Raw genomic sequence first — 22,399 nt, 5'->3', positions numbered from 1 at the left:
GATTCAAGCCAACCACCCACTAGTGTACTGTCAAAGAGGATAGTAGAGTTTCAGGGAAAGAATGACCAATAGTTAATGCAACTAAAATTTGATTAGCTCCTGGATTTAACATTTGGGTAGTCATTGTTAGACCTTGAAAGAGCAATTTTAGCATTGTTACCAGAGGTGCCAAGAAAACTGCAGTAGGTTGAATTAATGGAAGAAAAGGAAATAGATCTCCAAAACAGATTATGTTTATGAAGTTAGGTCGTAGAATGAGGCATTTAGCTGGCATCTGAAGAAGAAATAGGGAAGGACTTTTTTTTTTTTTTTTTTTTTTTTTTTTAAGAATAGGAGGACAGAGGGGAAGGAGAGATCAGATATTGTGAAGGAAGAGTTATTACCTTTTCACTTAGAGGAGAGCTGGTAAAGTAGAGTAAAATGCATTATTTGAAGGCAGTTGGGCCGGCTTAAGAGTGCAGCTCCCAGATTTATCCTCACCTCTGTAAAACCTGTCTACTTTTGGTCTCAACTGTCACGTCCTGGAAGAGACATTCTCTCCAATCTAAGTGAGCTTTCCACCTTGTTCTTCTTTACAGAACACTTCTCACAAATTTCAGCTATGCAGTATATTTGTTTCTGTGATTATATATTTGTGTGATTTTTGTGAGTCTCCCTCTGCCAGTAGAATCTCAGCATCTAATAATACATAAGTAATTGAATGCCTGGGACATAGTAGGCAAATAAGTATTTATTGTCTTATAACTTCTATGGGCCAGGAATTCAGAATTCAGTAGCAGCTTAGTTGTGTGGTTCTGGTTCATGAGCATTTCTCATGAGGTTGCAGTCAGAATGTCAGCTGGGGCTGAAGTCATTTGAAGCCCAACTGAGGCTGGAGGATCCAAGGGGATTCCTTCACCTGCCTGGGCATCAATGCTGGTTGTTGGCAGGAACTCTCAGGTACTTCCCATGGGGACCTTCTCATGGGCTTCTTGAGTGTCCCACATCGTAGGAGCTAACTTCTCAGAGCAAGCACTCCAAGAGAGCACAATATCTTTTATGACTCATCCTTCAAAGTCATATACTATCATTTCTGCAGAATCTGTTGGTTGGTATATGGGCCAGCGCTGTTCATTGTCAGAGGCAGCTGTACCAGAGCATTGATATCAGGAATCGGCATCATTGAAGGACATCTTAGAGGATGTCCACCGCAAATGCTATATGGTGTAGTATAGAGTCACCCAAGAATTACTAACACAGTTTCCTAGTATTTCCTAATAGTGTTGATGGAGGGCCTCGGAAAACATGCATTTGTCTTGGCAGCAGACAGGATACTGATTGTTTTTCTAATAGCATAAGACTAGAATGAGAGAAAAAAGATGTTGGGTTGATCTGGGTTTTAGGGGTTAACAAATCATTACAAGGGCAGACATTGAGATAAATAAGTGTATCTTAATTCAGCAGTTGGTTTGGTTTATTTGGTACTGTCTTTGACAGCAAGTGTTTTGGTCTTTGCCACGCGTGGAGCCATAACTTTATCTCAGCAGTGGTGCAGGTGACTTTCACCTTGGCTCTGAGAAAGTTGTAACAGGTAACTTTTCATCGTACCTTGCTTTGTGCCAGATTATATTGTGTAATCCTCAAAATAACCCTGTAAGTAGATTACTCTTATTTTCAAAATAAGGAAACGTGGCTTGCAGTTAAGGATGACCCAACTGTTATGTCCTAGACCTAAACTCAGGCCTGCTGATAACAGAGCCTAAGCTTTTACTTTGTACCACCCTGCCTCTCCCTCACAGTGTAATTGCACGTGGAAGGATCTATCTTAAAACACTGAAGAAGCCAGATTCAAAATTGTACATACATTATGATTTCACCTATCATAGAAAAAGATAGGAACTACATAAAAATTGGGGAGTTTTTCCCCTGTTACTTCCCCCCTCCAAATGTTCTATAAGTGGATATTAGAGTTAGAAAAGTTATTTTAAAGAAGTAATTTTGAGGACACCTGGCTGGCTCAGTCGTTTGGGCGTCCGACTTCGGCTCAGGTCATGATCTCGCGGTCTGTGAGTTCGAGCCCCGCAGGCTGAGCCTGCTGAGCCCCGAGGCTGACAGCTCAGAGTCTGGAGCCTGTTTCGGATTCTGTGTCTCCCTCTCTCTCTCTGACCCTCCCCTGCTCATGCTCTGTTTCTCTCTGTCTCAAAAATTAATAAATGTTAAAAAAAATTTTTTTTAAATAAAAAAATAAGTAATTTTGTTCTGAAAGTTGGCACTCGAGTTTGCAAAATGAACACTAACTCTGTGTTTAATGGACTTTTTTATGTTGTAGCTAAGTTTCAGCATGAGTCATTGTCTTCAGAAATCTGTGAATAATTTTTTTTAAGTATGAATTTCTGCAAAATGTCATTCCATTGAGCTCCAGGCAGTTCAACTGTGGAAAATAAATGTCTCTATTTGTGCTCTCTTCAGCTTGTCCAGCTCAGGTTTGCATACTTGTTAACAGATCAACAGATCTTGTGATTGCCTCCAGTTTCAAAGGCCAATTGGATGGATTAAACACTGACTTCTGATAAAATTAATTTATTTCAAAATAATTTCAAAGGCGTATTTTATATCGAATAAGAATAACCCTCTTACATAGTTTTATCATGGTATCATCTATAAGGCCTTTCTGAAATTGTTACATAAACGATCACACTTCCCACGCCACAGTGCTGGCGCAGGAGCTAACATATTGTGCCTAATCCATGGTTCGTTCCATTTAGTATCTCACATTTCTCAGCAAGAAACACCAAGGAATTAGATGAAGAAAGGCATGTTTGTTCTCCTTCTCTAACAACAAACCTTAAGGTCACACAGAAAACTCTAACAAGAAGTTCACAGCCCAGCTGATCATCTGCCTGCTCAGTGGTGACAGTGATCTCTAACTTACCAAACACACTAATCAGTTCTTGGCCATGTGACTCGGCATTTCAGTAGCACTTCCCTTAGCTGATCTTCTCAAACACTCCTTAAAATGCTTTCTTCACCTGGCTTTTAGGCTTTTAGGCTATTTCCTAAAATAGGATTCCTCTTTATCATTTTTTTTTTTTTTTTTTGACTTGTCCTCTTTCCAACCTGTAAGTTTTGCCTGAGGACTCAGTCCTTGGATCTCTTTTCTGCATTTGTATGGTCTCTTTTGGTAATCATGTCCGGTTCCCATAGCCTTAAATGCCACCCACACGCTGAGTCTTCCAGATTTATATCTGTAGCCCGACCTCTCCTCTGAGCTCTAGCCTCTTACAGCCAATTGCATGTCTGACTTCAATACTTGGCCATATGAGGAGCATCTCAAACTTAACACGTGCAAAAACATATGAGGGAAGACGACCGTGATTATCACTCCACTGCACAACCTACTCCAGCCTTCCTCTTCTCTGTAAATAGCATTAGTATCTACTCAGTTGCTCGAGCAAGAAATCTAGGAATTACCTTTGATTCTTTTCCCTCATCCTTCACAGCCATTTAGCAAGTCTCGTTGCCTCTACCTTCAAAATACCTTCCAAATCCAACCGTTTCTCACCACCTTCTTCACCATGTCACCTAGATCCCTGCAGCAGTTTTCTACTGGTCTCTGGTTTTACTCTCGCCCTCACTCCATTTCACGGTAGCTAGAGTAATCTTACCAGGTGTTGTTTATATTAAGTCATTACCTCTGTCAAGATCCTCTAACAGCTTCCCCTCCTGTTTACAATAAGACCGAACCTTCTCATCAGGGCTTACAAACTGCATCATCCAGCCTTTCCATCTCTCACCAACCTCAGTCACCCACCACTCATTACCTAACTTATTCTACTGTATCCACATCTGCCTCCTCACCCTTCCTGGGATACACCAAGCTCCTTCCTGCCCTCTGGGCCTTTACTCTTGCTATTTCCTCTGCCTGAAACACTGCAGGGCTTCACTTTGCCTGCTCTCTCACTTTATTTAGCTCTCTACTCAGATATCCCCTTTTCTCTTGTAATACTTATTGCCCTCAGTCATTCTTTAGATATCTGCTTGCCTGTTTGGTTACTGTTTATCATTTCCCCTCCAGGAAGCATAAGCTCAGTAAGTGCATGGACTTGCTATCTTATTCACCAGTGCATCCCCCGTGCCTCGAACAATACCTGACCCATGACAGATGCTCATAGAGATTTATTGGATGAATGAATCTGCATTTTACTGCAACAGCTGTCTGGCTTCTTGGCAAATTAAATATCCTCTACTCATGCTGAATTTCCCATGGCCTCTCTGTAGTACTTGATACCGTGCGTCTTCCTATCACCCTCTTCTAATTTCTACGTTTCTGTACAGCCATCTTCCTACCACATCATTGTCTCCTGCCATATCTTGTAAATTGTCCAGTCCTGTTAATTCTTCCTTTGTATGTATATTGCCTCTCAAATCCACGCCTTCTCCGTCTGCTTCTCTACTAAGTTCAAACTTTTGTACTTGATTGCAGGAACCTCCCCGCTTTTCCTTTTGTCTTACTCAATTATCATTGAGTAAGATCTTATCTCCATATCATCATTCCACTGAACTCTTTAAATTGTGCATATTATTTATCTTTGTATCTCTTGCAGCACCTAGTACCACCCCCGACCCCCATAGCAGACACTCAGTGAATGCTGAATGAATTGTCCTGTGTTTCTAGAAAGTAGAACTGGTGGATCATGTGATTATTTTAATGACTATAATTCTTTGAAAAGAATTTGTGCTTCAATAATCCCCCTTTCTTCTTTAGAGAAACTATAGCAATTCTTTATTGTATATTGATTTTTATGGAGTGTTTAAGTGACTAATCACACAATGTACTATTAGAGCATTTCACAGTAGAGATTTGTTTTTTGATCTAATGGAAGTAAAGTAGTATCTGTACTTGTATTAAAATGGTTCTTTCTTTTCTTTTAAGCTGAAGTCTCCAGTGAATATTGAATTGCTGAGAAATTTGGGGAAAGAGCAGCTGAAGTTCCCATTCCATGGATCCCTTGGGTGCCCCTTCCCAGTTTGTGGATGTGGATACGCTACCCAGCTGGGGCGACTCATGTGAAGATGAATTAAATACTTCCGATACTGCAGCTGAAACATTGCAAGAAAATACTGTTAGATCACCTTTTCTTTACAACAAGGATATCAGCGGGAAAGTGATTCTTTGGTAATTCTTTGACTAAATCATATCAAAATATGATAATACTCTCATAATTTTTTTCTAAATTATTTTTTTCTCATTGTTTCTTCTAAACTCCTTTATTCTCATAACTTCTTCTAAACTTTTTTGTGAGCCCTAGCTCTGTTAACGTATCATTTTGCACATACTTACACAGTTTTATTGAGGTATAATTGACATACAATAAGCTGCGTATTCTTAAAGTGTACAGTTTGTACACTTTGACATGTGTATATCCGTGAGCCTGCTCTCCCATTCCTATCACCACAGCCAACTTAATACATTTATCACCCCCAAAAGTGTATTTTGTGTCCTTGCATAATCCCTCCTTCATGCCCCTCCCTGACTCCACATCCCATTAATCTTTCTGTCACTATAGATCAATTTGCATTTTCCAAAGTTTTATGTAAATGGAATCACGTACTCTTTTTTTCATCCGGCCACCTTCGTTCAGCGTGATCATTTGAAAGTTCATCTATGTTGCGTCTGTTAGTAGTAGTGCCTTTCTTTTGTAAAAAAAAAAAAAAGCTTTATTGAGATATAATTCATATCTCATACAGTTTATCAGTTTAAATTGTAGAAGTCAGTGGTGCTTAGTGTATTCACAAAGTTGTGTAACCATCACCACAGTCAATTTAGAACATTTTCATCACCCCAAAGTCCTCTACCCGTTAGCAGTCATTCCCTGTCTCCCCATCTCTCAGCTGCAGCCAACCACTAATCTACTTTCTCTGTGTATAGATTTGTATACTGGGGACATCTCATGTAAATGGAGTCAGTTGTGACTTGGTATGTTTTAAAGATTCATCCATGTGGTAGTGCGAATCAGTACTTCATTCCTTTCTGTGGCCAGATAATATTCCACTGTATGGATATACCTATGTCATTTGTCGGTGTTATCAGTTCATTAGTTGTTAGACATTTGGGTTCTTTCTACTTTTTGCCTATTAGGAATAATGCTGCTGTGGTAAACTCTCGAAACCAACCACTTTCAGCTCTATAAGCACTCTGTTGCAATGAAAGCAATACGGAAGAAGGAAAGAAAGAACACGATTCTGTGGGTAGCGGCTTTGCAGCATTTGCATTGAAGATCTAAGATGCCAAATTAGTCTTCCTGAGTCCGGAACTCCTTTTCTACTGTTACTTAAGCTTGTGAGCTAGCAAAACCAGTGTTGTAAGGGGAGTGAGGATAGAACGTTTTGAAATAATTAGCAGTTAGCTTTTTTATCTCCCTCCTCTTCCCCACATTTGTTCTTTGTTCATCGCTTCCTCAGGAAAGGAGACGTGGCATTACTGAACTGTACGGCCATTGTGAATACCAGCAATGAAAGTCTTACAGATAAGAACCCTGTGTCAGAGAGTATCTTCATGCTCGCAGGACCCGATTTGAAGGAGGACCTCCAGAAACTTAAGGGTGAGTGAGTTTTCCTAGGTATGTTATTGTTAGGACACATTTTTGATATTTAAAGAAGCATGTTTTGCATTTAGTGAGAATACTGAGTAGATGCAGCTGTTTTGTTTTTGTTTAAACTACATAAAAACAGCTTTTGAAAGCCCCACATTGTGTTAGAAACTGAACACTGAGACTTTACTCTCAGTAAAACTCCTCTGTCATGTTCTTGAATTTAAAAATGCTAGTTACTATAGCCAGTTAAGTCTTTGGTAGCATTTTCTTGGCTGTACGTTTTCTTGCACAAATAAGCCTTGTAAAACAACTATCCTTTCTCTAAACTGAAAAATTCTATCATTATTTGATATTGATAGAGAATTTTTCATATACCTCAAGGAGAGTAAATGTTGCACTTTGGAAATGAAGTTGACTTAGTGATAAAACCAAAATGCATTGTAAGGACAAATATATTCTCGATTACCTTTGCACTTGCTTTTTTTTTTTTTTATTTTTTTTAACCAGAACCTTCTTAGAATATTTCATTGGAAATGGAGACAGGGAAGAGTTCCATTAGTTCAGAATCTTGTTTACCTTATTTGCATTCATTTTCTTCAATTACCAACCTGGCAAGCCAAGTTACTATTATTTGAGCCCAAATAGAATATTGTGAAATTCAGTCAGCCCATTTTATAAAAGGTATTTAGGAAATACAGCAATGGTTCTTAAAATGTAAATAACAGATATCACCTGTATAAAATCTTGAGTTTTTTTTTATCTCTACCATTTATCAGTGAAAACGGTTTCTAACCTAATAAGAATATTAGAATTTGAAGAGGAATGCTTAATAATGCTGATTCCATGAAAGAGAGGATAGAGAAAGAAGAATTACATTATCTGATCAAGAAACTGAACTATATGATAGCTGAAGGAGGAAAAAAGCCCTCAGTTAAACTGAAAACATGATACCGGGAAGAACATGTAGAAATTAGAAAATGCAGTAGAGATAATACGAGTTCTTGATAAAGGTAATAGAGAAGCTGGTCTGGAAAAATTCCTTACGGCCTGTGTGTGTGTGTGTGTGTGTGTGTTCTCACACCTTAGAGCTAGACGGAAGGGTAAGAGAAAGAAGGTAATCAAATTTAATGTAAGCATACAAATGAAACCTCAGTATTTGACAGCATGTGTCTGAGAGTCTCTAAGCAGGAGTTCATGTTGTAACTCTGCCCTTCACTAACTAGTGTAGTGTAAAACCGGTCACTTCACCGCTGAGCCTGAGTTTCCTACTCTCTAAAGTGGCATGGTGATGATAGTCTCTACCTCAGTTCCTGACACATCACAAGAGCTCAGCGAGTATTTGGGGATAGAAACAGTATCATGAAAAGTAAATGAAAGTTCAAAGTACATTCTAGTGTTTAGTGTTACTGCTGCTGTTAGTTACAGGCCCCAATTGTTTGATGCGTCTCTGCAAACCTGAGGAAAGATTATTAATGATGCACTGCAGGCTGGATACTTAATCCTCTCCCCTTTTTACATTTTCAGTAACAGCTTCATAAATGATTGCAAAGCATGACTCCCCAAATTTGTAGATGATAGAAAGTTGAGAGAAGTTAATAGGAGGTGTTGGATGACCAAAGAGTTTTAAATATTCTGAGCCGACTGGAACCATGAGCCAAAAAATGAAAACACTGACAAGGGTGAATATAAACGTCTTGCAGTAAGTTTAAAACCTGAATTCTCCAAATTCAGGATGGGGAAGCCCAGTTTGACAACCCTTATTATATAAGAAAGTGTTTGCTATCAGTAAAATGGCATCGTCGTTCTCTCCCATTTTTCACTCAGAAAACTTTAGGGTTAACGCTTTCTCCTCATTATCCCCCATATAAAGGCTGTCATCAAGCCATAAATATATCTTGAGTCTCTTTATCACCACTGCCTCCAGCCTAGCCTGTCTTACCATCATTCCCTGACTGGAGCTTCCCTTTCAACTGGTCTCCCTACATTCATTCATTCTTTACCTAAATCTATTTGCCACATACAGTAAGCATTTGCTTTTTAAATTGTAAATCGCTTCTTACTGCTTCCCTGCTTTGAACCGTGTAGTGGCCTCCCGTGACATTTAAAACACAAACTCCTTGAGCTGGTGTCCAAGGACTTACAAGATCTCAGGCACTTGCCTCCGGGCTCCTTCCATGTCCCTTTCTCCCTCCCTTATCGTACTTGAACCAAACTGATCGTTTAGCTCTTGTTCAATTTTGCATGTACTTTGCTCTTTCAGTTCTTAATTCTTCTTAAGTCTTTGCTTATTCTCTTCCTCGCATTTACTTCAGAATTTGCCAATCTCCCCATGATATGTGCTCCCAGCCTGTGGTGCTTTTCTTTTGTGCTCTTATGACACTAGTAATTTCATAAATTGTTTATATGATGATGGGGTTCACATTAAACTTTGACCTCCATGAGGACAGGAACTGTATGTCTCCTTGGTCCCTGTGTCCCTGTACCCAGAGGAGTGGAGGCACCCTTTAAGTAGCAGATGAATGACTACAAACTCCCTGGGATGTTAAGTAACTAGACTCAGCAGTGATGATGTCTTATTTTTATTGAAAACACTAACAGTATCAGATTATGTCACCAGTAGCATCATAGAGGAGGGTAACTTGTTAACAGCTTAAAATAGACTGTTATATCTATAAGATGTTTTACGTAAGCCTCGTGATATTCATGAAGAAAAGAAACCTCTAATAGATACACAGAAGATAAAGAGAAAGGAATTAAAGCATACCAGTAAGAAAAATAAATCACAAAGCAAGACAGCAAGAGAGGAAAAAGAGGAACTTAAAAAAACCTCAGGAAACAATTAACAAAATGGCAATAGTAATTCCTTACCTAGCCGCAATTACTTTAAGCATAAAAGGACTAAGTTCTCCAATCAAAGGACACAGAGTGGTTGGTGGATAAAAAAACAAGACCCAGCAGTATAGTGTCTACAAGAGATTCACTTTAGCTTTAATGATACGTGTAGGCTGAAAGTGCAGGGATGGTAAAAGATACTCTGTGCAAATGGAAACCAAAAGAGAACAAGAGTGGCTGTACTTCTGCCAGATAAAATAGACTTCCAGTCAGAATTGGTCACAAGAGACCGAGAAGGTCACTGTATGATGAAAAAGGGGTCAGTTCATCAAAGGGATGTAGCAGTTGTAAATACGTATGCACCCAACGTAGAAGCTCTTAAATATTTAAGGCAAATATTAAAAGACCTAAATGGTTGGGGTGCCTGGGTGGCTCAGTCGGTTAAGCGTCCGACTTCAGCTCGGGTCATGATCTCACAGTCCGTGAGTTCAAGCCCCACATCGGGCTCTGTGCTGACAGCTCAGAGCCTGGAGCCTGCTTGGGATTCTGTGTCTCCCTCTCTCTCTGCCCCTCCCCCGTTCATGCTCTGTCTCTCTCTGTCTCAAAAATAAATACTAAAAAAAAAAAAAAAAAAAAATTTAAAAAAGAAAGATCTAAATGGAGAAATAGCCATACAGTAGCAGGGACCACAGTATACCACTTTCAACACTGGATGGATCATCCAGACAAAATTAGTAAGGAAACAGCGGGCCTGAATTACACTATGGGGTCAAATGAATGTAATAGGCATACCCAGAATAGTCCATCTAACAGCACCAGAGTGCAAATTTTTCTCAGGCACACACAGAACATTCTCCAGTGTAGAGCTTATGCGTCTCCATGTGCAAAAGAGAAGGAAAATACTTTCTCCTGCAATCAGGACCACTGTGTAGTTTTGCTACTTAAATGTTCTGTCACTTGGTACTTAATGTGCACATTTGCTAGGATGGGAGTACACGCACTGAGTTTTTTGATTGCTCTGTTCTCTTATGAATAGGAGTCTTTGCTATAAGGATTAAAACAACTTTTGTGTTTCTTACTGTGGATGTTAGCATTTGGAGAGAAGTAAGTGAAGTTGAAAAGTCCCAACTAATCTTTACTGCTCCGATATTCAAGTTATCGTACCAGCAGCGCTCCTTAGCGGAGGGGTAAAAGGCATGCTGGACAGAGTTTCAGCTAGAGTGAACTTGAACTTACTCAAGAAATTTGCATTTGTTCTGCAGGAATTAAAAATACTTTCAGGGTTGTGTTTTAACTGTTCATAATGATGTCAGGATTTAGGCTTTGGGTTAGAAGAAATCTGGGCTAGAAAGAACAAGTGGAAGTTTGGGAACGGTGTGCTTATTATTAGCATGAGTCTAGTCTCCAGAGTTCTGCATTTTGGTTAACAATTATTAAGGAAAAGGTGGGATTCCCAAAACCAGAGTATCCTGAACACTTAAAATTCTTTTCTGTGTCTGTAGTCTGTCTTCAGAGATCTTCAGGACTGATTCTGCCAACTGCCCCAATACATATTTCCTTACTTGCTTTTTTTTTTTTAATATATATTACACCTTTCAAATAATTGCTTTCTAGTTACAGAAGCAGTAAATGTAAATTGTAGGAAGTATATGCACACAAGCTATGAAATAAATGAAAACTTAACATTTTCACCACACAGAGATCACCAGTACTCGTACTGTAGCGCATATTCTTCCGGATCTTTATGTGTATGTGGGCATACGCATACATTCTTAAATATTTTGTTACCAAAATAATTATATGTATACAGTGCATATCTTAAGATAATTATACACATACTGTTCTGCAGTCTGCTTTCTTCAGCAAATGAATTCTACCTTTTGGCTGTTCATCTAATACCCAAACCATAGTTTTAACTTTCCAGTTGACCCAGAAATGCCCTTTGCAGCTAGTTTGTCCAAAGCAATATCCAATCTAGGGTCACACATTACATCTAATTGTTGTATCTTTAAAGATTTTGTTTTCATCCAACTCCATTCCCTTTTTATGACACTTGTTGAGTAAAGTAGGCCAACATGTCTTCCAAGATGTCTCACCTTCTGGGTTTATCTGCTTACCCTGAGGTACTGTTTGGTCTGTCGCTTTATCCCTTGTATTTCCTATAACCTGGAAGTTGTATCTAATTGAATCAGATTTGGCTAAAGGATTTCATAGGTGATGTTGTATTGTGTACTTAGTATATCATATTGGGAGACGTATAAAATCTGATTGACCTGTTAGTGGACCATTACTGACACTAAGATGGCTCTCTGGCTTAGAGTGATGACAGCTTGATTCTTCCATTTGTACAGTTGTTTTACCCTCTGTAGTCAATATGGGGTTATTTAAGTTCTATGAATACCCAGGACCCTGTCATACGTTCACATAATGGTTTTAGCAACATTTATAGTCCTTATCTGAGTCAGTAATTTCATTAAGATTGTGAAGTTGTAGGGGCGCCTGGGTGGCCCAGTCGGTTGAGTGTCTGATTTCAGCTCAGGATGTGATCTTGCAGTTTGTGGGTTCAAGCCCCACATGGGGCTCGCTGCTGTCAGCCTGTCAACATAGAGCCCACTTCAGATCCTCTGTCCCTTTCTGTCCCCCTCTGCCTGCCCCTCCCCTGCTTGCACTCTCTCAAAAATTAATTAATTAATTAGTTAATTTTAACAAAAGATTGTGAAGTTGTATTTTTCTAAAACCTATCATCATATCCTTGGTTACTAGCTCACATTCCTCTAAAGTAGAGCCTTTCCCCAATAACTGTCATGTGGTTACTCTGAATTAGTTTCTATTAGAGGGCAGCATAAATGCTTAATTCTTTTAATTACCATTTTTCAAACTAAGAATTGGTTATTAAACCAATTTGAGCTGCCTCAAATGGTGCCAAATGATGTTTTTTTCCCTTTCTCTTTTTTGAGTATCAGTTCGTGCTTACGGCTTTTCATTGATCAATGTATATGTGGTTTTAAAAGTCAAAGAATCTTACATCGAAATATATAAAGGAAAGCAACAGTTCTTTGCCTTTCCCTTCCCTTTCTTCAGGGGCATATACTTTCAAACCTTTAAATTCCTTATTTTACTGCTATTTCCAAATAATATGCTACAACTACTGTATTGATTTTTTTCATTCTCTCTTGACTTCCTATTGTGGAAATTAAAGATTAAACTCTTATCCACTCCCTGCTTTTAACTATACAAAAAAAAAAATTCACATTTTCTTCCCCCTTCACCCACTTCCCCAATTGGTCTGTCAAATTTTTATTAAATCGACATTCAGCCTTAACATTGTGACTGTATAAATATTGCTTGCTGCTTATTACAAAACGGATTTGAATTCTTTTTGTATAGCTATTTTCCTCTGAGTTATTGATTTGATTATTTAATATTCTAACTATCACTGATTTAATCTCAAACTTTTAAATACGACTATAAACCTCTCAGTAAAGTCAAAAACTCTTGGTTATCTTTCAACTCCATTTTCTTCTTGACAAGGTGCCTCCTGAAATCCACCGTCCTCTTTCCTCTCTAGGTTGTTCTCTATGCCTGCTGTATAGTTATTATCCTAGGAAATCCTTTTTTCTATTCAGTGAATCCTCCCATTTTCTGGATCTCTCATGCCCTTCTCTTCTTTGATGTATTCCTTCATTTTTGTGGATAAATCTACCAGAGATTTCTGAGAAGGATGGGTGGGGGCAAAATTACTGAGACCGTCCACCTTCATACTTAATTGGAAGTTTGGCTGACAATGAAATTTTAAGCTAGTAATCCTCTTCCAGGTTTTGAAGGCATTGGTCCATTGTTTTCTGTTTTTATTATTGCTCTTGAAAACTCAGATGCTATTCTTGTTCTTGATTCTTTGTGTGATAGTGTTTTCTTCTCTGGAAACTATGATCTCATCTCTCTGGTATTCTCAGTTTCACAGTTTCTCCACCTTGATGTGGTTTGGGTATTCTGTGAGCTAGAAACTCTTATCTTTCGGTTCTGGAAAATTTGTTTTATTTCTTTCATAATTTCCTTCCCTCTGTATTCTCTGTTCTCTCTTTGAAGAAATTCTATTGGATTTTGTACCTCCTTGTTTAATCCTCCCAATTTTTCATGTCTTATTTTCTAGCTTTTTATTTTCCGGAAGCTTTCCTTAACTTTGGCTTTAATGTGTCTGTTGTCATTCCCGATAACATGTTTTTCATTTGGCTGTAACAGTTATAGAAGTGCTTTGTTTCTTCCTCTTCTCTGAATATTTTTTTTTTATAACATCTCATAACATTCTGGTTTTGTTTCTGAGGTACCGTATCTTCTCTTACCTATCTGACAGTGGTTGCATTCTCTCTTGTTTGAGCATCGTTTTGACCCCCTTTGGTCAGAGGCTTGGCTCACTTCCTAGTGATCCTTGAGTGTCAGCTGTATTTATGATGGAGGAAGTGAGAAGGTGAAGGGAAGCTCTGTGTGCACGGGCAAGAGTTACTGCTTGGCGGGTCTAGCCGCAGGTGATGAGCAGGAGCCCTGTTGTTTGGTTGGGGAACTTCCCTTAGTTGTCACAGTCTGCGAGTCCTTTGGTTTGGGCCTCTTAGTTTCCTGGAAGGGGTGTAAGCGTGGGCATCTGTGTTTTGGACACCAGTTAGGAGCAGAGGGCTAAAGCTCTCAGTGTAGAGTGTAACACCTTAGCTACATCCCCTCTTCTCAGCTGCGCCTGGGGTTCTGCAGTCCAGACACTTCCCAGCGCAGCATCTCCAGAGAGTAAATGTTCCTGCTGCTGTGATGGTCAAGAAATCATCCCCTTGCTGTGCTGGCTGGGAAGGGGTTGTTGCAGATTTGACTCTTCTTATGCAAACTTAACTCCGCCTCCTCTTTTTAGTCCCACTTCACATCATAGCCTTTAGAAGTACATAGGCCTCCAAGTCTTGAGCCTTCCTAGTGTTCCGTAGTAACAAGAATGGTAGGTAACGCGTGTGTGTACTTTGCATGTATTAACTAATTTCATCCTGTGAAGTGAGTACCAGTAGTATTCCCACTAAACGGGAAATTGAGGCCTGGAGAGGCCAGGCAGCTGCCCAGGTAGCACAGAAGGAAAATGGTAAACCCGAGATTTGAAACCAGGCAGTCTGTCTTGAATCCAACACCGCCTTTCCATACGACCAGCTTGCTTCCAATCGGCGACCTCTTTTCTGCGAGCAGTTAGGTTTCTCTGCTTGCTGAATCAGTTATTTCCAGGCCTTCTGCCTTCCGGAATTTTGATGATGCTTATCTGCTTGATGTTCTCTCCCATTCTCTCTGTCTCTGTTTTTATACCTATTGTATTGCTTCACTGTCATTTTGACAACAGAGATCAGTGTTTGTGTTCAATCCATATTTTTAATTGAAATTTCTCAATGAAGTTCTTATTACTTCTCTGTTTTATGCCTTATTTTGTTGACTTTTTTTCTCCCCAACACCTCCATGACTTAAGCATGCTCCATTGTTCCCAGGTTGCCGGACAGGTGAAGCAAAATTGACGAAAGGATTTAATCTAGCTGCCCGGTTCATCATTCACACAGTGGGACCTAAGTACAAGAGCCGCTATCGCACCGCTGCTGAGAGCTCCCTGTACAGCTGCTACAGAAACGTGCTTCAGCTGGCAAAGTATGGCTTATTCACCTCCTGGATGCACCATGCCATACACTGTCAAAGGCCCCGGTTTCCAAATGAAACCTGGCTGTGGAAATCAAATTTTGAGGGATTTAAATCACGTAAGAGGATTCTGAAGACAAAATTAATTATCTTCGCAAATTTAGCAGGATAAGAGAAATGGATTTGGGTGACTTAAGAATTTAACCTGTTCCCATTTTACTCAATCTTTGCTTGAACTATATTCCCCCCTAGTGGTACAATTATAATATTAATATAAATATTAAATAGCGTAACTGGGTTAATTGTTACACTAGATTTGTTGAGGAGGTAGGGAAGGAGAAGTTGAGCTGCATTTTTAAATTAATTACATATGTATGTGTTATGAATATTGGTGCTTTGTGTTTTCTGTCCGCAGAGAGCAGTCAATGTCATCTGTGGGATTCTGTGTCATCAATTCTGCAAAACGAGGTTATCCTTTAGAGGATGCAACACACATAGCGCTTCGTAAGTAACATTGGCGACGCTGTGCCTACATCGAGGACTTCATAAATAGGATTGGGTTGCAGCACATAAATTGAGCCTTACAGATTTTTCTGTTATCACTAGTTAAATAGTTACAGCCAAAGAAGATTTGTTGGTTAGCTAATCATGGCATCCTGGAGGGAACTTTGTATTGCTAAGTTGCTGAGCTCAATTTACTTTCCCAGGCTGACATTTTTCTCCGCTTGAATAAAGGCTTGCAGGCTTGCTTACGAAATTTGCAAATGATACCAAGCTGAGAAGTATGGTCAGCGGTCAGCGCATTGGGTTTTTGCATCATGATTCAGAATAATTGTAACATTGCAACAATGATGTCAAAACAGATTTCATGATACAGTGTTTATGTAGCACTTTGCAGTTGAAATAGCAGCTTTCACATGTGTCATTTGAGTATAAATCCTTGCATTGAGGTTTAAAAAAGACCAAGCTTGATCATTATGAGACAGAATGTCATATATGTGATATAAAAACAAGGTGTTCGGCTTGAGAGATTCCATGATCTCACTGTATTATATGCAGGTTCAGACCACATCTAGACGTTTGTATATAGTTCTGGGTGTCCTATCTTATGAGACACTGACAAACTGGAGAGCCAACAGTTTGAAACAGGAGAAACAGGTGTTTCTCCTAAAGAAGATGATGCTTTTAGCATATATGGTGCCCATCTTTAACATCTGAAGGAGTCTCGTGAACTTATTCTGTGCTGCATTTTTAGAGCAGTGGTTCTGAGCCTCTTGGGGAGCCATCATAAACTACTCCGAGCATCTGATGGAAGAAAGCTGTGGACCCCTTTCCCCAGAGGACATACATACACAGGAAATTTGTGTACAATTTCAGGGAGTTCACAGATTTCTTGTAAGGCTTGTAGGTAAGACCTCCAGCAGTAGAGAACAGGTCCAAGACTGTGTCAGAAGGAAGGAGATTCGGTCCCACTTGAGATAGGACTCACTGTAATAGGCGGGTGTTTTAAGTGAACTTCTTGTCGCTGGGAATGTGCACGCAGAGGCTAAATGACCATTTGTTGCAGCTATTCCTCATTGAGGAGGAAAACTGTATAAGATGATCTTTAAGAACCCTTGTATCTCTAGAATTTAAAGACAAGGAGCTGAAAGTCTTCTCAACGATATACTAGAGATACTCAAATGTATAAAATTATTATTAGATAGCCTAGAATTTAGGGTGAGTACATAAGTAGTCTTATTTAACAATTAACTATTTTTAAAATGAAGATTGACTGCTCAAGGATTTTGTAGTAAATTTACATATTTTATACTTTATATATATTATATTAGACTGAGTTTCTTGAGGAGCAGAGCTCTTATCTTTGCATCTTTGCATTTCTAATGCTTCCATAGGTCAAGATGGTTTACATATGGTACTTGCTTAAGAAATAGGTATTTTGGGGGAACCTGGGTGGCTCAGTCCGTTGAGCATCCAACTCTTGATTTCAGCTCAGGTCATGATCTCACGGTTTGTGAGTTTGAGCCCCACATTGGGCTCTGTCCTGACAGTGTGGAACCTGCTTCAGATTGTGTCTCCCTTTCCCTCTCTCTCAAATCTTTTTCTCTGTCTCCCTTTCTCTCTCTCTCTCTCAAATCTTTAAAGAACTTTTTAAAAAAGTATGTATTTTAAAAAGGGATATAGAAATTCCCTCAACAACCCTGTGTTTTAGGGAATATGGTGTCCTTTTTACAAATAAAGAGGCTCAGAAATTTATCATGTTCTTAAGGTTATGCATACTGATGACTCCCAAGTCCAGTAACCTGTTTATTATACTAAATAATTCAATTATGCTTGAGTTAGAACTGCTTCAGTGGGAAGCTCCTATGTTATCACTACTCTGCATGCATTCTGAATGGTGCCTTACCAAAGCAAAGTTCCTGCCTTTATGTAATTCTTCCTGGCTAAGCTTTTGGCAGGTCTTGACATTCTCTGATTCCTCTTAGTCCTTGCCTTATCATCCCATACCTTGAGCTATGACTTTTTATATGTCTCCGTTTCTTATTAAAGTAATCATATAGGTTAGAACTTATTTTTTTTAATGTTCATTTATTTTTGAGACAGAGTGCAAGCGGGGGAGGGACAGAGAGAGAGGGAGACACAGAATCTGAAGCAGGCTCCAGGCTCTGAGCTGTCAGCACAGAGTCCGATGTGGGGCTCAAACTCACAGACTGCAAGATCATGACCTGAGCCAAAGTTGGACGCTCAACCGAGTGAGCCACTCAGGCGTTAGAATTTAAAAAGGCAGCAACATTTTGTAGAAAAGGCTCTGAAAAGGGAGTCAAGAAGACTGGCTTTTGATCCCAGTTCTACCAGTCTCACTGGCTCTGTGGCCCCAGAAAAACTGCTTGATAAATCACTTGGTACAGTACTCTAGTGGTGTCAACTTTGAGCAGGAATTGTAGTAAGAGCAGATGAAGGTCAATAGTTGGTTTAAGGGACTTCGATGAGGCAGTTTCTAAGAATTTACTTATTTACCACAAAGGAAATGGAAAACTTAAAGATGGGCAAGTCAACTTTTACAAGGCCTGTTAGACTTACTGTACCTTAAATCTAATAGCAAAACTGTAGCATTTTATTAAAAAAAATACAGATGGACTTTCACAGCATGTACAGACCAAGAACAAATCTAATAATGTAACTCTAAGTCTTTAGTACCAAACTCTTTAAAATATTACGAAACTTTATTTCATTTGAAACCTAGGTAAATGTCCTCTTGATAGATGTATCAAGACTGTTTATCGTTTTTCCCTGGGTTCACGTGCAGTTCAGTTCTTCTGCATTAGAAGCCCAAAGAAACATCTGCATTAAAATCAATTCATGAGGTTATTTATTCATTCAACAAAACTTTGAGCGACTGCGTGCTAGGCCCTGTGCTATACAGGAGAGGATACAGTGGTGAGAAAAAAAAAGATGACGCTGTTTGTTCTTACTGTGTTTCCCTGTTGGGAATTTTAATGCCCCAGATGTCATTCTCACCAGTTAAAGGGTTTTCACTAAAAGTGAGGTGCATGACGTCCTGGTTGGCTGCAAAGAATAGTGCAGAGATGAAACTTGGAAGGAAACGGTTTGAATTGGCTGTTGGTACTAAATCCTTGTAGCCATGACATCACTCTTCTTTTTTTTTTTTTTTAATCCTTTTTTGCAAAATTACTTTTCTTAATGAATTCTGCTGAGGGAGTTCAGTTTTAGTTACTATCTGGCATTGCATTTTGTCTTCTAGTGGAAATCCTACAGTTGTATGCTGGGAAACCACTATGTGTGAACATTAATTAAAACTTGGAGTCAAAGAGAAGAAAATCCCTTTCTGAAAGTTCATTTTAAAAAAATTGTTAAGGCAGAATAGAAAGAGAAATGAAAAATAAATTTATCACCTTATAGAGGGAGAATAATGAATAGTCCTTCAGCAAATGGGTCTGCTGTTATGTTCTCAAGATACAGTAGCAAACAAGGCAGGCAATATGTAGATAACCAGAGCTATAAAATGTTAATTCAGGTGCTGGCTACTTTTGAATGATTGCTTGCCACATCTTTAAGATGTGCTAGGTTCTCGTAATATTAATGTAAGATATACTTGGCCTTCAGAAAGCTCACCATCCAGCCATAAAATGCTAGGAGAAGTTCACAAATGGAGGGTTATTCAGGTTGTAAGAGGAGCACAAGAAAGGATGGAGTTCTGTACAAACCAGATGGCTTTGGACAGGGTCTTGACAAATGGGTAGGAGTTCACTAAGAGAAGGCCATGGTGAATGAAGGATATCTAGTCAAAGGTAGCCATGGAGGCAGAGGCAGGGTCGCGTAAAAGTTAAGTGAAGCGTTCTGAGTACAGCAAAGAAGCCAATTTGCCCAAAACATAAGGTGTGTGGGAGGAATGATGGGAAACAGGACTAAAGCCAGGGGGTGAGGGAGTGGCCAGTTGAGATCCAAGTGTGAAGAACCATGCTGGGACTTGGATCCTAACCTATAAGCAGTGCAGAGCCCCAGGATTATTGAGTAAGGAGGGTGACAGGGTAAGGAAGATAACTCAGGCAGTGCTGAATATGTAGACCTGGAAAAGAGAAAAATAAGCACACAATTAAGAGCTTACTGCCAAAGGCTCGTAAGCATTAAGATCCTAAGAGCAGCTGGAAGAAAGAAGGAGTGGATGTTTGAAAATTTCTGTCAGCAGTAGAATTTAAAGGACATGATAACCCATTGAATGCAGGGTGAAGGAATGGGGTGCTGGGTGGCTCAGTCGGTTAAGCATCCGACTTGGGCTCAGGTCATGATCTCGCTGTCCTGGAGTTCAAGCATTGCATCAGTCTCTGTGCTGACAGCCTGGAGCCTGCTTCAGATTCTTCATCTGCCTCTCTCTCTGTCTGTCTCTCTGTTTCTCTCTCACTCTCTCAAAAGTAAATAAACATTTAAAAAAAATTTTTTTTAAAGAAAATGAAGGAAGGATTGGATGTTGCTATGGTATGGAATAAAGAATACAGGTAAAGGAACAGATTTGGGGGAAAGATGGAGGTCAAGTCTAGTCCTCCCCAGTTTGAGGTCTCTGGGTGATCTAAGCAGATAAGCTCTGTAGGCAGTAGGCAATTGAGCTCTTGCATTCAGAAAACAGTATATAAAGATCTGAGAGTCTGAGTATTTACATCGGTGCCTAGCCAGCAAATTGGTGAGGTAAGAGAATATATATATCAAGAAAATAAATATGGAGGTCAGAACCCTGGAGAATAGCATTTTTAAAAGGTAGAGCATGGGCATTTAAAACTAAAGCTAGAGAAATCTTTAGTGAGGTAAGGACTGAGAAAAAGGCCTTTAGGTTTCATTGATAGGAAATTGATAGAGAAGAATCAGAATAATGTAGAAACTAAGAAAAAAAATCACCTTTGGTTTAATGAGATTTTGATAGGGATGCAAGGCTGAGTAGGTCATTGAATACTGTAACTGAATGAATACAGAGATGCTTAGGCTAGATCATTCTAGGCAGAGAGTGAGAGGCCCCAGGGAGTAAAAATATACTGGATAAGGATGAATTGTCTGGAGTCAGCATCTTCTATGGCTGGGCACTGTTCTAGACATTGACAATAAAGCAGTAAATAAAATAAAGCTCTTGCTGTTGGGGTATTTTCATTCTAGCAGATGGGGCAGGGAGGACAGAGGAGATGTAAAATAAACAGATTCCACAAGATGTCTATAATATTTATTCTGGAGGAAAGTAAATCAGAGAAGGAATTTTATTTTTTTATTTTAGAGCACGTGTGAGCGGAGGAGAGGGGAGAGAGAGAGAGAGAGAGAGAGAGAGAGAGAGAGAGAGAGAGAGAGAATCTTAAGCGGGCTCCACGCCCAGTGTTGAGCCCAACGTGGGGCTTGATCCCATGACCCTGGGATCATGACCTGAGCCGAAATCAAGAGTCAGACGCTCAACTGACTGAGTCACCCAGGCGCCCCAGAGAAGGATTTTTAATTATAGTGGTCTGGGCAGGCGTCACTGATAAGGTGTCATTGAGCAGAGACCTACTGAAATGAGGAGTGATGTATTACAAAAATAAAACTTTGAAGAGTTTGTTTGAATTTTCTTCACACAAGTCATTATTTGTTGAATAATTTATTCTTTTCCTTAGGCACTGTAAGGAGATTCCTGGAGATTCATGGGGAGACCATTGAAAAAGTAGTATTTGCTGTCTCTGAACTTGAAGAGGTATCTTGCTAATTATGTTGCCTTGTTTAAATCTTACTTTTACTAGTGTTTGCCTTTGTGTCATCATTATCTATTTGCTGAATTGCTAGCAGGCAAATCCTAGGTATCAGTGTATGTGTTTGGTATCATTTGTTGAAAAAAATCCGTGTTAGAAACTAAAAATAAATCAGAAAGGAGCATTTGTTCATATTTTTCATTGCTAAGACTGTTTTCACTTAGTGAAGTCCCACAAGGTGGAGTTGTTCTGCTTTGCTCCCTGTATTAGCTCTTAAAATATCTTGAGGCATCACCTTATAACCCAAGTACTGGGTGCCTGGGCAGCGTAACTGGAAAACCGCTACTGTGCTGGAAAAGCTTTGATGTCTGCCTCACCTGGAAACAGGTGGCAGCCTAGCCTAGTGACTGGCATTGATTAAGTTGGAGGGTTATGTTTTGTTGTATGTAGTTGGGGTTAGTATGTTGCAGTCTAATTTGGAGCCGTTTTAGAAAATTAGGTCTTCGCTTTAACTCTTATTAAGTTTTATTTAGTTTTAGTGTGCTCTCCAATCCAGCTTATATTATTTTGCGGTTATGTGTCCTTGGGCAAGTTACTTAACCTCTCTGTTCTTTGATAAAATGGGAGTACTAATAGCAGTTATATCACAGAAGTTTTGTGGTGAATGAGTTAATTCCTGTGAAATACCCGCTGAAAGTGTTAATGGCTATATGCATGATATATAAATACTTTCGAATTTGCTAAAACGAGACACATTTGCTTGTTTGCTGTCTCTTATTTCACTTGGTTACCTATTCATTCGTTCTGTCAGTGATCTTTCATTGAGTGTCTGGCGTACAAGTTTATTACACTAGATGGGAATACACCAGTGAAGAAGTCGGGGTCGTTGTCCTCAAGCAGTCCGTTGTGTATTGGTGGGGACAGACAGTTCAGAGTTTTTGATCATCGTGATAAGTGCACTAATGGAAGTATGGAATGGACAGGAACACAGAACTCTAGCTTGCACAGGGTTAGGAAATACTTCCCATGGGAGGTGATAAAGCTGAAATTGTCGTTAAAGAAAAATATGATATTCCAAGGGAGGGGCAGATGACCGTAGGACAGGAGTGGCAGCACTTCCGCATTCCAGGTTCA

The 22,399-nt window shown here is 39.4% G+C and overlaps 1 protein-coding gene across 2 annotated transcripts in view; it reads left to right on the top strand.

Moving 5' to 3' along the window:
* Positions 1–22,399, top strand: part of GDAP2 (ganglioside induced differentiation associated protein 2) — a 62,210-nt gene that overhangs the window by 3,604 nt on the left and 36,207 nt on the right. For both annotated transcript variants that reach the window (XM_042953604.1, XM_042953605.1), the window contains exons 2-6: positions 4,913–5,155; positions 6,442–6,581; positions 14,906–15,059; positions 15,463–15,551; positions 21,194–21,270. In XM_042953604.1, the coding sequence (XP_042809538.1) occupies positions 4,980–5,155; positions 6,442–6,581; positions 14,906–15,059; positions 15,463–15,551; positions 21,194–21,270 (636 nt within the window). In that variant the 5' untranslated portion in view covers positions 4,913–4,979. The remainder of the gene's footprint in view (positions 1–4,912; positions 5,156–6,441; positions 6,582–14,905; positions 15,060–15,462; positions 15,552–21,193; positions 21,271–22,399) is intronic.

The sequence above is a fragment of the Panthera leo genome, chromosome C1 (genome assembly GCF_018350215.1).
Source record: "Panthera leo isolate Ple1 chromosome C1, P.leo_Ple1_pat1.1, whole genome shotgun sequence".
Taxonomy (NCBI): domain Eukaryota; kingdom Metazoa; phylum Chordata; class Mammalia; order Carnivora; family Felidae; genus Panthera; species Panthera leo.
The sequence above is the reverse complement of the archived record's forward strand: the minus strand, read 5'-3'. Positions and strand labels throughout refer to the sequence as shown.